At 34.7% G+C, this 13,606-nt stretch overlaps 2 protein-coding genes across 3 annotated transcripts; both read left to right on the forward strand.

Moving 5' to 3' along the window:
• Nucleotides 1-458: 458 nt before the first annotated feature.
• On the forward strand, nt 459-9,548 carry ctps1b (CTP synthase 1b). Of its 2 annotated transcripts, none has more exons than XM_067405443.1 (17): nt 459-870; nt 1,951-2,129; nt 2,345-2,515; nt 3,614-3,714; nt 4,039-4,155; nt 4,573-4,656; nt 4,745-4,977; nt 5,080-5,212; nt 5,395-5,483; nt 7,330-7,424; nt 7,529-7,591; nt 7,701-7,744; nt 7,833-7,929; nt 8,725-8,780; nt 8,863-8,959; nt 9,045-9,189; nt 9,292-9,548. In XM_067405443.1, the coding sequence occupies exons 2-17, from the start codon at nt 1,964-1,966 to the stop codon at nt 9,368-9,370; spliced, it is 1,770 nt and encodes a 589-aa protein (XP_067261544.1). In that variant the 5' UTR covers nt 459-870; nt 1,951-1,963; the 3' UTR covers nt 9,371-9,548. The 2 variants fall into 2 exon arrangements, with proteins under 2 accessions (XP_067261544.1, XP_067261543.1); XM_067405442.1 differs by lacking the exon at nt 459-870 and adding an exon at nt 893-1,194 and having other exon boundaries at nt 9,292-9,547.
• Nucleotides 9,549-9,839: 291 nt separating this feature from the next.
• On the forward strand, nt 9,840-13,490 carry taf12 (TAF12 RNA polymerase II, TATA box binding protein (TBP)-associated factor). Its single transcript, XM_067405444.1, has 6 exons — nt 9,840-9,979; nt 10,419-10,651; nt 10,742-10,819; nt 12,146-12,260; nt 12,523-12,611; nt 12,711-13,490. Exons 2-6 carry the CDS (start codon nt 10,481-10,483, stop codon nt 12,744-12,746), a joined length of 489 nt encoding a protein of 162 aa, XP_067261545.1. The 5' UTR covers nt 9,840-9,979; nt 10,419-10,480; the 3' UTR covers nt 12,747-13,490.
• Nucleotides 13,491-13,606: the final 116 nt, after the last annotated feature.

Below are 13,606 nucleotides of genomic sequence, written 5' to 3' on the forward strand. Positions count from 1 at the left end.
AAAGTTTCATTTTGTTTTTATGCTATGAAACATTGATTTTTTTTAGTTTTTACTTTTCACTGTAAAATCATTGTAAGATGAGTAAAACAGCAGATTTCAACTGAAAACTATACAATATCATACCAATATTTTACTTTTTTTGTTTTATTTAATATTTACATAGCCTATACTTTAATTTTTATACACGTACCCTATATATTACTGAATTAATTGGATAGAACGAGATAAATAAATAAATAATAATAATAATAATAATAATAATAATAATAATAATAATAATAATAAAACACCGTAAAAGCGTAAACCGCCAAAATGTCAAAATGTTTATTTACAAATATTCCGCTTCCTGCGCGACTCCTCCTACTCATGTACGTACATGGACGCCGACGTGACGTCAGACACCGCTTAAAGTAAACATAGATATTTTATACTCTAGTCTTTCCACTCTAGTAGGTTATTTTCTATTGGAAACCATGTATCTCACTTGCAGGAAAATTGTTAGTGTAAAGTAAAAGTTGGATATGTAAATATGTCAATACCAACGTTAATGTTTTCATGTCAGGTGGAATACTAATGTAATAATTTCAGAAAGAATGAAACAAATTAAACTGTGTTTCTATGGCACTTTGTGTTAAACAGTGTTAAAATAGAAATTGTCATTTTAAAATAAGGAATTGATATCGAATAAGGAATTGGTCTGGCTTTGTATAAATGTGCATTTGCCTGTTAATACATACGACTCAAAAATGCTAATTATCAGCTACTAATAGTTTTACAGAAAGCTGAAACTTGCTAGAGATTGCCAGATAATACCCGTTTTAAAGTAAAGGTGGAATGTGAGACGACATTTAGACAACATGTTTCATTCAGGTAAGTAAGTTTAAAAACATTTAAAAATAAATAGACTAGATCGATGTAATTGATATAGAAAGTATGCGATAAAATATCGCAATTACATTGTTTACTGTCATAACGTGTTAATTCTACGTTATAACCCCCAATCTAGCGCTGTGGCGGAGAGTGGCAAAGCTAGAGTTAAACACTCAGTATCGGATCTCGCACCACGTGTTGTTTTGGCGCTTTACCGCATTTCGCTGACACCCAAACAAACGTGTCGTGTAGATGGTTTGTTTATATTGAATCGGTTGACGTTTTTAATCTACGGTTTTACATATTTAAGCGGCACGAGTTCAGGTACAGTTGAACGTTCATTTTTTTCAATTTCTGCTTTCATTGCACCTCGCGAGTCACTTGCACCAACATGGAAGTTTACTGCAATGTTATATAATATATTCGGGACCTCTAATCAATGGGTTTCATTTATGAGCCAACCAAAATACACTCGGGAAGGCTATTCTAGCATATATATGCTATAGACTCATTAGTGAATGGTGCTTTGTCGTATTTTGCTTTTGTTTACAAGGTCATGTTGGTTTACATTTTGTCCTCTGAACATTATTATGTGCTGGGATGTTGCAAAATTGGGCATGGTCATTATAAATGTAAATATATTTACATTTATAAATATAATAAAATATAAATTATGGATTTATGTTATGTATATATATATATATATATATATATATATGTTATTATTAGGTCTGTCTTCCTTAACAATATAATTAATGATTTACTTACTTGTGTCAGTGTCAAGTGTTACACAGTCAAGGCAATTAAGTTACACCAACTAGACGTTATGTCCCACATAAATATTAAAATGTAAAAAAAAAAATGTTAGTTCATAAATTGACTTTATCATAGAAGAGGTGTATTCACGGCATTTTTATGAACTGCATTTTTATGTGTTTTTGATTAACTTAGTAGTTCCAGAAAAAAAATGTATTGTGATGTTATTGAAGCACTTACATTTTCTATTCTGTTTGTGGCTGATTGTTACATTGCATTAAATCATTGTTGAAGCAAACATCACTGTCTTTCATACACTGACAGACAGTATTGAATAATGAAGTATATACTGGTGACCGGTGGTGTGATATCTGGCATTGGTAAAGGGATCATAGCCAGCAGTGTGGGGACTATCCTCAAATCATGTGGCCTCCATGTCACTGCTATCAAAATCGACCCCTACATCAACATCGATGCAGGCACTTTCTCTCCCTATGAACATGGTAAGTGCAGACTACTTGTAAATAGATTTACCTCATTAGGCTTTTTTTTTTTTTTTTTTTTTTGACCATACAGAAATATGAACTGCAACATAAGATGTTTGCTTTGGAACATTAATTAGTCATTAGCTGGAACATTATTTTAGCCTACAGCATATAAAGAGCATGTCTTTGTGTCCATATGTCACAGTCAATCTCTCTGACACTTTGATTACCAGGTGAGGTGTTTGTGCTAGATGATGGTGGCGAGGTTGACTTAGATTTAGGGAATTACGAACGTTTTCTGGACATCCGGCTAACCAAGGATAACAATCTGACGACGGGGAAGATCTATCAGTCTGTTATAACCAAGGAGAGGAGAGGGGATTACTTGGGCAAAACTGTACAAGGTGAGTTACACAACAAAGTCATGAGGATGTTTGGAGTATAAATATGAAATATGGCATGAGGAAACAGGACTACAGAACATCTCTTGTTTGTATTCTTCTTTTAATACTGTTTAGAAGTTTAGCATTTGGTCAAATATACAATAAAACTGTAATATTGTGAAATATTATTAAAATTTTCTGTTTTAATATATTTTAAAATATTCCTGTGATGGCAAAGCTGAATTTTCAGCATTATTACTTCAATCTTCAGTGTCACATGATCCTTCAGAAACCATTCTAATATGCTGATTTGGTGCACAAGAAACAATTACTATTATTAACATTATAAATGACTTCACTGTCAATCAAATTATAATAAATTTAATGCATCCTTGAAAAAATAAAATCATTCATTTCTTTCAAAGAAACTTTTACCAACCTCAAACTTTGAAATGGTATATCAATATACAACAATTGGTTTTCTCACAATAATGCTCTTAAATTGCATTATTGCAATATATTGTATCATGATGACGGATGTACCATGATGTTTACTATACCTTGAAGTATTTGACTTAGTTTGCATATCCTATTCTGATTGTATTACAAAAGTTTAAAGCAGAACTCAGTAACTTGTTTACCTTCATAAATAGTTTTCTAAGTCCTTACGATGGTTAATTGACTTGTAGTGGTGTGTTTGAGGCGAGCACTAACCCCCTCTGGCACGTCTACGCCAGAATACAGCACTTGCAAGTTGAGCTGCATCGACCCGACACAATCTTGCCTCATGTTCACGTTCACGCGAGAGTGACTAAATGCTTTACGGTAATTCAAAAAAAATGTATATATTATGACTTTATAAGACAATTTTGAAAATTACCCACCTCCATCGAGATTTCTTGTACTGTATTTGCAAAACTACTGCGCTGGTGAGCGTTGTAGTCGTTGTAGTCCAGAGCTGCGCTTGGAGTATTTACGTAGTGTGATTCACTGAAGGAACCTGTAGGGGGAGCTTTGCAAATCTTACTGAGTTCCGCTTTAAGCATCTGTTGCTTCTGAGGAGATTACATAATTGTATAATATGGTGTCACTAAGGTGAATATGAATATTTTTTTACAGTGGTACCACACATTACTGATGCTATACAGGAATGGGTCATGCGGCAGGCTAAGGTCTCGGTGGACGATGATGGTATTGAGCCAGAAGTCTGTGTTATTGAGGTATATCCATCTGTTTTGTGCTGTTCATTTAGAAATTGAACATTTCAACTGTTCAGTTGTTGCTACTAAGGACAGTGCCACAGTTTTTAAATGTAAAAGAAAAATCTGAATACATGAAGAATGCTCAATAAAAAAAGTAATTTCAAGTCCCTTGTATTGTACTACTAATTAGGTTAGATGGAATGCTATGCTACGTTAAATAATGCTAGGTTACATATATCTACAAGCTTTAGAAACTTTTTTCACTGTTGGGGTTAAAATTAATAAATACAATTTTACTATAATATACATTTTTAACATAAATTTATTTCAATTTTTCCACAGCTTGGAGGCACAGTTGGAGATATTGAGAGTATGCCTTTTATTGAAGCTTTTAGACAGTTTCAGTTTAAAGTGAAACGGGAAAACTTTTGTAACATCCATGTCAGTCTGGTTCCTCAGGTAGGACTTACTTTTGTTTTTAAAAATGAAATGAAAAAAATGTCATTTACTCACCCTCAGGCTGTTCCAAACCTATATGAGTTTCTTTCTTCTGTTGAACAAAAAAGAAGGTATTTTAAAGAATTTTGGTAACCAAACAGTTGACGGCACCCATAGTAGGAAAAAAAAATACTATGGAAGTCAATGGGTGCCGTCAACTGTCTGGTTACCGACATTCTTTAAAATACCTTCTTTTGTGTTCAACAGAAAAAATAAACTCATACAGGTATAGGACAACATGAGGGTGAGTAAATGATGACATTTTTTTCATTTTTGGGTGAACTATCCCTTTTAATTGAAACATTTGTAATTAAAAAGTAATTTATTTGAGTTTGAAACAAAAAAAGCAAGTACTATGGTCTTTGGATGTATTTTCAGCCCAATTCAACAGGAGAACAGAAGACCAAACCCACACAGAACAGTGTTCGAGAGCTTCGTGGACTTGGTCTGTCACCTGATCTGGTCAGGCTTTACTCTCTTTTATATACTGTGAAGAGCCAATCCATGTCAAGTCACTCTAGTTCTGAGAAATATTTTTTTTTTGTTGCAGATTGTTTGCCGTTGTTCAACTCCATTGGAAACTGCTGTCAAAGAGAAAATCTCCATGTTTTGCCACGTAGAACCTGAACAGGTGATCTGCGTGCATGACGTGTCCTCAATCTACAGAGTACCTTTACTCCTAGAGGATCAGGGTATTGTTGAATACTTATGCCGCAGACTGGACTTGCCCATTGAGATGAGACCTCGAAAAATGCTCACAAAGTGGAAGGAGATATCAGACAGGTTTGTGCTGTTTCCATCCACTTTAACAATCCCAAAAACCACAATCTTCTGACAATTCCAAAGTTGTTGCAGCTGTTTTGAGTGACCTGTCTTTGTTCTTAGGTCTGACCGACTCCTGGAGCAAACCTCCATTGCTTTAGTAGGCAAGTACACCAAACTGTCAGATTCATATGCCTCTGTTATTAAAGCACTGGAGCACTCTGCCCTCGCCATCAACTATAAGCTAGAGGTCAAGGTAAGGAATGACGGAGCAACCAGTAGCAATTTCCTTTACTTTTATAATGTAGGTGATAGTTTTGTCCTTAATAATTTCAGTTAATTCAAACTCTAACTTTGCAAATAAAGATTAATTCATTAATTTTGCTTAATTTTTTTTTGTTTGCTTGTGTAAATGTAATACTTGATACCTTATTTCAGTACATAGATTCAGCAGATCTGGAGCCAGCAACATTGCAAGATGAGCCGGTTAAATACCATGAGGCCTGGCAGAAGCTCTGCAGTGCTGAGTGAGTGTGTCCTCAAAATTCACTAGACAAATTAGAAAATGACGCAACTAACAACATAGACTACTGTTCAAATGTTTGGGGTCAGTGAGATTTTTGAAAGAAGTCTCTTATGCTCACCAAGGCTGCTTTTATTTGATCAAAAATGCAGTAAAGCAGTAATATTCTGAAATACTATTACAATTTAAAATAATGTACATATTATATATTTAAAAATTGAATTCATGCATGTGATGGCAAAGCTGAATTTTCATTATCCATTACTTCAGTGTCACATGATCCTTCAGAAATCATTCTATGATTATTTGATGCTCAAGAAACATTTTTTATTATCAATGTTGAAAACAGATGTTCTGCTCATTTTTGTGGAAACCCGGATACATTTTTTTCAGGAAGTTTGATGAATAGAAAGTTTAAAAACAGCATTTATTTGAAATAGAAAACATTCATAACATTATATATGTCTTTGCTCTCACTTTTGATTGCTTTAATGCATCCTTGCTCAATAAAAGTATTAATTTCTTTAAAAAAAAAAAAAAGAAGTACCTAACTCATACTTGTAAGTTCCATTCCATAAAGTTGAACTGACATCAGTGGACTCTTTGACAATGTTAACCAATATCCAAAAAGCTGTTTAAGCCTTGTTTTAAAGGTGCCATCGAACGTTTTTTTAATATAAGTCTAAGGTGTCCCCTGAATGTGTCTGTGAAGTTTCAGCTCAAAATATCCCATAGATTTTTTTTTAATAAATTTTTTTAACTGCCTATTTTGGGGCATCATTAACTATGCACCGATTCAGGGGCTACTGGCCCTTTAAATCTCATGCTCCCTGCCCATCGAGCTTGTGACTCTATAATACAGGGCATTTACAAAGTTCACACAGCTAATATAACCCTCAAATGGATCTTTACAAGATGTTTGTCATGTATGTTGCATGCATGCTTCGGGTTTATGTGAGTATAGTATTTATTTGGGTGTTTATATTTGATTCTGAACGAGTTTGATGGTGCTCCGTGGCTAAAGCTAACATTACACACCATTGGAGTGATTTATAAGAAGTTGTGTTTATGAATTATACAGACTGCAAGTGTTTAAAAATGAAAATAGCGACGGCTCTTGTCTCTGTGAATACAGTAAGAAACAATGGTAACTTTAACCAACAGTAGCCTACATTAGCAACATGCTAACGAAACATTTAGAAAGACAATTTACAAATATCACTAAAACTATCATGTAATCATGGATCATGTCAGTTATTATTGCTCCATCTGCCATTTTTCACTATCGTTCTTGCTTGCTTACCTAGTCTAATGATTCAGCTGTGCACAGATCCAGACATTAATACTGGCTGCCCTTGTGTAATGCCTCGATCATGGGCTGGCATATGCAAATATTGGGGGCGTACACCCCGACTGTTACGTAACAGTCTGTATTATGTTGAGATTCACCTGTTCTTCAGAGGTTTTTTAAACAAATGAGATTTATATAAGGAGGAGGAAGCAATGGAGTTTGTAACTCAATGTATGTCTTGTCCATGTACTGAACTCTTCTTATTCAACTATGCCAAGATAAATTCAATTTTTAATTCTAGGGCACCTTTAAGCAAACTCTCACAATTCAATCAATACTTCATTAATAAAACCGGGTCTTGCTTTTAACTTGGATTGTCATTTAAATATAAAATATGTCACCTTATGGACATAAAATAGTTTATAACTGCATTTCACTTTGATTTTAAAGGTTGGTGTAATCTGTGAGAATACACTTTTATGTAATAATCTGACTTTGTTAAGATTGTAAGTTTGAATATTTATTTGTTAAATGTTTAACTATTTCATTGTGCTGTTAGTGGGGTTCTTGTTCCTGGAGGCTTTGGTGTGCGAGGCACTGAGGGAAAAATCCAAGCCATTAACTGGGCGAGGAAACAGAAAAAGCCATTTTTAGGTAACAAATTATGTTCAGAAAGCTGTCGATTCAGTGCTAGTGGCAAAATATGATGTAATTACAGTAATGCTGAGGTTAAATTTGAAATCAACCCTGTTTTGCAGGTGTTTGTTTGGGCATGCAGCTGGCAGTGTGTGAATTTGCTCGTAATGTACTCGGCTGGGAAGGTAACACCCATACAAGATTTTCTGATATGTCTATTAAAGCAAACTTTGCATGTGCTTTTAAATTTAAAACGTTTCAATTTTTATTGTATTTTTTTTATCATCTTAACAGATGCCAATTCTACAGAATTTGATCCTGAAACCAAACATCCAGTGGTAGGTATTGTTTTGGTAAAACAAATGAGCATATCTGCATAATGATTTCTTTTTTCGTGGTGTGTTGAGATCTGTTTGTTTAATCCAGGTGATTGAAATGCCTGAACACAATCCTGGGCAGATGGGAGGAACTATGCGGTTAGGAAAAAGGCGCACCTTATTCAAAAACACCTCCAGCGTTCTTCGTAAGTTGTGATCTTTTGTGCCATTTTAAAAGGTGAAGGTCACATATCTCACAAAAATAGAAACTGATACTGAATTTAGAGGTTTGAAATATGCATGTGTAGGGCGGATCTCCTACAGGGGTTCAGGCTGTAGGATTGCAGAGCAACTAAAGAAACGTTGTCAGCACGTTTCTTGTCTATTACCACCCACTGCAATTTATACCAACGACGGAAATAAGCGCAGTTATAATAGCAAAATATGTGGGAGAGAGTTGCTATAGTGTGACAATATTGTATTGCAGTAGGGAGCACATTAATGTTTATACCAAATCAAAACTAGTTAGCACATCATTTGAAATTGAAAGGGTTTAATGACAATATCTGATTATGGTTACACTTAAAATAATTACAAAATAGACGTATGAGATGATAAAATCATATACCATTAATCGCACTCAGCATGTATGTAAAAAGTTACCTGAAATATAGTTAAAGAGAGAGTGAAAGAGAGAGGGCCCAAGAATCAAAGAGACAGCAACAGTTAAAATCTTCTTTTATCCCTTCCTTGACCATGTGAAACCCAAATGTGAGACATTCAAACTGACCAATCAGAAGATTAAAACTTCCCCCACTGTACATACATCTTGGCCTACAGGCCTTGATCACTATCAACACCTTTGTACCTTCCAAATGGCCCTTGTAGCAAGAGAGAGGGGGTTGAAACAGTAAAGCAAATGTCTTTGTTCATTTTAAAATATCTTTGGATATTTTCAATCTTACACATGTATCCATAATATTTGAATTGTTTTGTTGTAGGAAAGCTATACGGCGATGCTGAATATGTGGACGAAAGGCATCGACATCGCTTTGAGGTTCACAATAAAAATAATTGCAAAAAAAATATAATAATTTCAATTTTAATGATAATAATTGGTTCCGTTTGCATTTTTTCAGGTCAATCCAGAACTGAAGCACCACTTTGAGGATAGAGGCTTTCGATTTGTGGGTCAGGATCTGGAGGGGGAGCGGATGGAGATCATTGAACTTGAAGGTCAGTGTATATCCAGTATCTGAACCAATGTATGGAGAAGTTGTCAGTCAGTATTAGCTTCAGCTCATTTCTTCTGTCACAGCAGATCACACTTATTTTGTCGGAGTGCAGTACCACCCAGAATTCACTTCTCGCCCCATTAAACCCTCACCTCCTTACTTTGGCCTTCTACTGGCAGCATCTGGGAAACTACAGAACTACCTACAGAAAGGATGCCGGCTCTCACCACGGTTTGTTGCATAATAAACTCTCTCATATCAGCTTAACTATTTAAATTGGAGACAAGCAGCATATATATTGTCTCATTATCTTGTTTTTCTATTCTCTCCCAGAGACACGTACAGTGACCGAAGTGGCAGTAGTTCACCAGACTCCGAGATCTCTGAAATCAAATTTCCTTCACTCTCTTAAAGGGGGAATATCCACATAATCATAAAACATATTTATGACATGAAACGATTAACTTTAATAAATGAATAAAAGGCTAATGTGTCATTTTTAAGTGTGCTGTGTACAGTGATATACTTAAAATGAAATAAATCATATGGGGCAAGACCAGAAGAAACATACACCAGAAGAAGAGTACAGAGCTTTAAAAGAGTAAGAGCTCTAGAAACATACTCATAAGAATTAAACATTGTGTCATTGTTTATATCCATCTCACTGTCTGGAAAGATTTAGGTACTTTACAGCTAAAAAAAAAAAAAAAAAAACTTCCATTGTAAACACAGTACTGTAATGCAAATTATGCTTGTTTGTTTTCGTTTTTTATTACAAAAATGTATTTTGGAAGAAACGTCTATTTGTCCGCAAAGGAAGGGCTTGTTTAATTATTTATTTTTTAACTGCTTTTATTTTGTAAAACTCCATTCCCACAGATCTCGCGATATTTCGGCTGAGCTCCGTTCGCCAGAAGAGGCGCCTGTAAAGGAACAACATCATCAACTTATATGGGCTTCTGAATTATTCCAATTTATAAATGACGAAGATGGGAAGATAATACAAAATTATTTGGATCAGGTACCACTCTAATTTACCATCTAACAGGATTATATGAAACAAAAGGAAAGCATCACGAGACGTGGATTGGCACCAATGTTTACTCGCTAGCTGCTAATATGTTGAGCTGAAGATCATGGTCGCTATGCGGTGATGAATAACAGCAACCACGAAGACTTTCCGCCAAATAAAAAAACAAAACAAGATAAATTTGTTAATTTGTATTACTACATCTATTAATATCTCCATTACATCCCAATTTATCCAAGAAGTTTAAGTTATTCGTCTCAGAAGACAGCAAAGCTAAAAAGCTAAAGTCGTTAGCCTGCAGAGCAACTGACAGTTCTGTGATGTTTTCCCAGTGAGCGCTGTGCATTGAGTGCCTCTAAAAGTTCTTGGTTTTGCTGTTTAAGATCTTTTGTCTATAGGATATAATCTTTCATAATACCTTTTTTTGCAGCTGAATAGACCTCACGCTGGCTTTGAAGAGGCTGTTGACAGATATCTCTTGACTATCATAGTATGACCCAGTACCCACCACAGACTAGTCGCTCCAACTTCTACGCTGTTGTGAAAGCAGAAGCCTCTTCAACACCACCCCTCTCCACCAACATGGCCAACAGCACCGTCGTCCCCGGCAAAGTTCCAGGCACCCCTGGACCTGCAGGGAGACTGAGTCCTGAAGGCACTCAGGTGAGACACCATATAGCACTTCAATTGTATTAGATTCTGGCTCTATTTGTATTCCTTATAACATTTTATGATCTAATATCCTCTCTTCAGGTGCTCAGCAAGAAGAAGCTGCAGGACCTTGTGCGAGAAATTGATCCTAATGAGCAGCTCGATGAAGATGTGGAGGAGGTACTTATGACTTATTATTAGTGATGTGCACAAGTACATATTTTCATAATTGACAAGTCAGTAGGTTGCCTGAATAGCTACTCAGTTATAAAGACAATGAAAACAAAAGAAGTCTGTATAAACTAGTCAGTTATTTATTCATATTGGTCCCACTATCCATTTTCCTTTTTTTAGCTCAGTGCTTTGAACATGGTTTTATATTAGCATCATAATACTTTTATTTAAAAACAATGCATTAAATTGAGCAAAAATGACAGTAAAGACTTATACATTGTTATAAAAATGTATATTTCAAATAAATGCTGTTCTTTTCAACTTTATTTATCAAAAACCCTGAAAACTAATATATCATCGTTTCCACAAAAATATTAAGCAGCACAAGTGTTTTCAACATTGATAATAATAAGAAATCTTTCTTCAGCAGCAAATCAACATGTTAGATGATTTCTGAAGGATCATGTGACACTGAAGACTGGAGTAATGATGCTGAAAATTCAGCTTTGCCATCACAGCAATAAATGATATTTTAAAATATATTAAAATAGAAAAGTCATTTTAAATTGAAATAATATTTCACAATATTACTGTTTTTTTACTGTATTTTTGATAAAATAAATGCAGCCTTGGTGAGCATAAGATAATTATAAAATAATCTTACCAACCCCTTATCAACTTCTGAATGGTAGAATGGATGTATGTAGGAATATATTCATGTGTAATACATACAGTGCTCAAATAATTTATTATACCATCAAAGGTTTGTGCCACAGCTAACCTAAACTAACAGTATTGGTGATTACCAAAATAATGTATGTTTCTGTAATGGTTAATCCCCACCAGTATATGTAAGCTCTTTAGTCACAGTGTTTCTAATGCTATAATATAATTATTGTTGGGATTTAATGGATTCAAAGATGGATCGCACAAAAGTTTAATCAAAAGCAGGTCTTTGGGAATAATTACAAATTATTTGGAGGTCAATAACAATAGAGACTGTGGAAAAGTACATAAAAACAATGCCAGCAAGAATCCAAGCTGTTATCAAGGCCAAAGGAGGCCATACATATAATTGGTTATGTGTGAATAAAGACCATTTAGTTGTTTCAGTTTATTATTTGCTTAATAAATGACAATAACATTTTTAGTTTTAAACAAGTTTTTGGACAATTACTAAAATATTTTCTCTTTATGACAGGTGGTCTAATAAACTTGTTTAATATATGTATGTGTGTGTGTGTGTGCTTTGCTGATAGGTAGTAGAATGACTTACTGTGACTGTCACTACGCTGTTGTCTGTTGACCTGAGTCATTTCCCATTTGCTTCAGATGCTCTTGCAGATTGCTGATGATTTCATTGAGAGCGTGGTGACCGCTGCATGCCAACTTGCACGACACAGGAAGTCAAATACTCTCGAAGTGAAAGATGTCCAGCTACACCTCGGTGAGGGTCTTGAATATACAATTCCCAGTGGTTTAAGTGCCTTTTTTTAAAATTAATTTAAATATATATACATTTATTTTATTTATTCTAATGCATCCGTTTACATTAAACTTTTTTGTTTTATTTTATTACTATTAATAATAATTTTTATAGGAAGTAAAGGTACATCATACATTATGTATCCTTTAAGTTGTTAAATCAAGGCCAATGGCAGATGGTTTGAATGTGTTAATATAGTCTATAATCCAATATTGAATTACAGAACGACAGTGGAACATGTGGATTCCTGGTTATGGGTCAGATGAGATCCGACCGTATAAGAAGGCATGCACCACAGAAGCCCACAAACAGGTCAGCCGTCAGTCTCATGCACTTAAACTGATCCCTAAAGATGATTTTGAAAAACAAAAGACTTGCATACCTAAATAATATCTTTTTCTGTTCTTTCAGAGAATGGCATTGATCCGCAAAACAACCAAAAAGTAGCCAGATCGGAAGTACCAACAAACATTTTTTTCCCTGAAAGTTTTGGAAGTTGGGATGGTTTGAACCTATACATGTTATGTTAATCAAAGAGGAAGAATGCGTTGTACTATTTGCAGTACGCTTCTGTTGACATTTCTCATTTGAAAGGTTTGCAGGAATTGATGTAATTTGTCTGTACAGTTCACTTTGTGTTAAAACCACCATGTGAACATTTTGTTTGAGCACCTTGGTGCTAAACTGGGGCTTTATTATATGATAGAATCTCACGGAGCTCTGTCAAAAACTTTTTTTTTTTTTGTTTCACCCACAAACCACATTTTCATTCAAAATACATGTATAGTTGACCCATCATGCAGTCACACAACTTCTGCTCAGCTGGCATTAGTAGCTATGCACAATTACAATCACCATGTTGTCCGATTTGTTTATAATGTTCGGTGTTATAGATCTTGTCACTTAAGTAATATTTAGTACTATAGAGAAATCCTTAATGTGTGACTTTCTAAAGGTAAACAGTCATTTTTACCAGAGAAATAAATACCACTTCCCCATGTGATTAATTGCATTGGAACTAGTGACATAATGCAGATGTTAATTGTTAGAGGGGGTTATATATGTGATGTGTGGGAAATGATGTATAAACCCCGTCTGCTGTGGGCAGATTTGAACATTTTTCGTGGAGTTAAACTGAGTATAAACTTTTTTTTTTTTTTTTTTTGGCCGTGTATCGCAGTGTTTTACAGTCTCCTGTTTTTCATGAATAAAAAACTAATTGTGATTTATTCACACTGAACTCACTCATATTATGTTGGACATCATATCCAAAATAATAACCAAGAAAACTTGTTTCAGAAAAGTCT

The sequence above is a fragment of the Chanodichthys erythropterus genome, chromosome 2 (assembly GCF_024489055.1).
Source record: "Chanodichthys erythropterus isolate Z2021 chromosome 2, ASM2448905v1, whole genome shotgun sequence".
Classification (NCBI taxonomy): Eukaryota; Metazoa; Chordata; class Actinopteri; order Cypriniformes; family Xenocyprididae; genus Chanodichthys; species Chanodichthys erythropterus.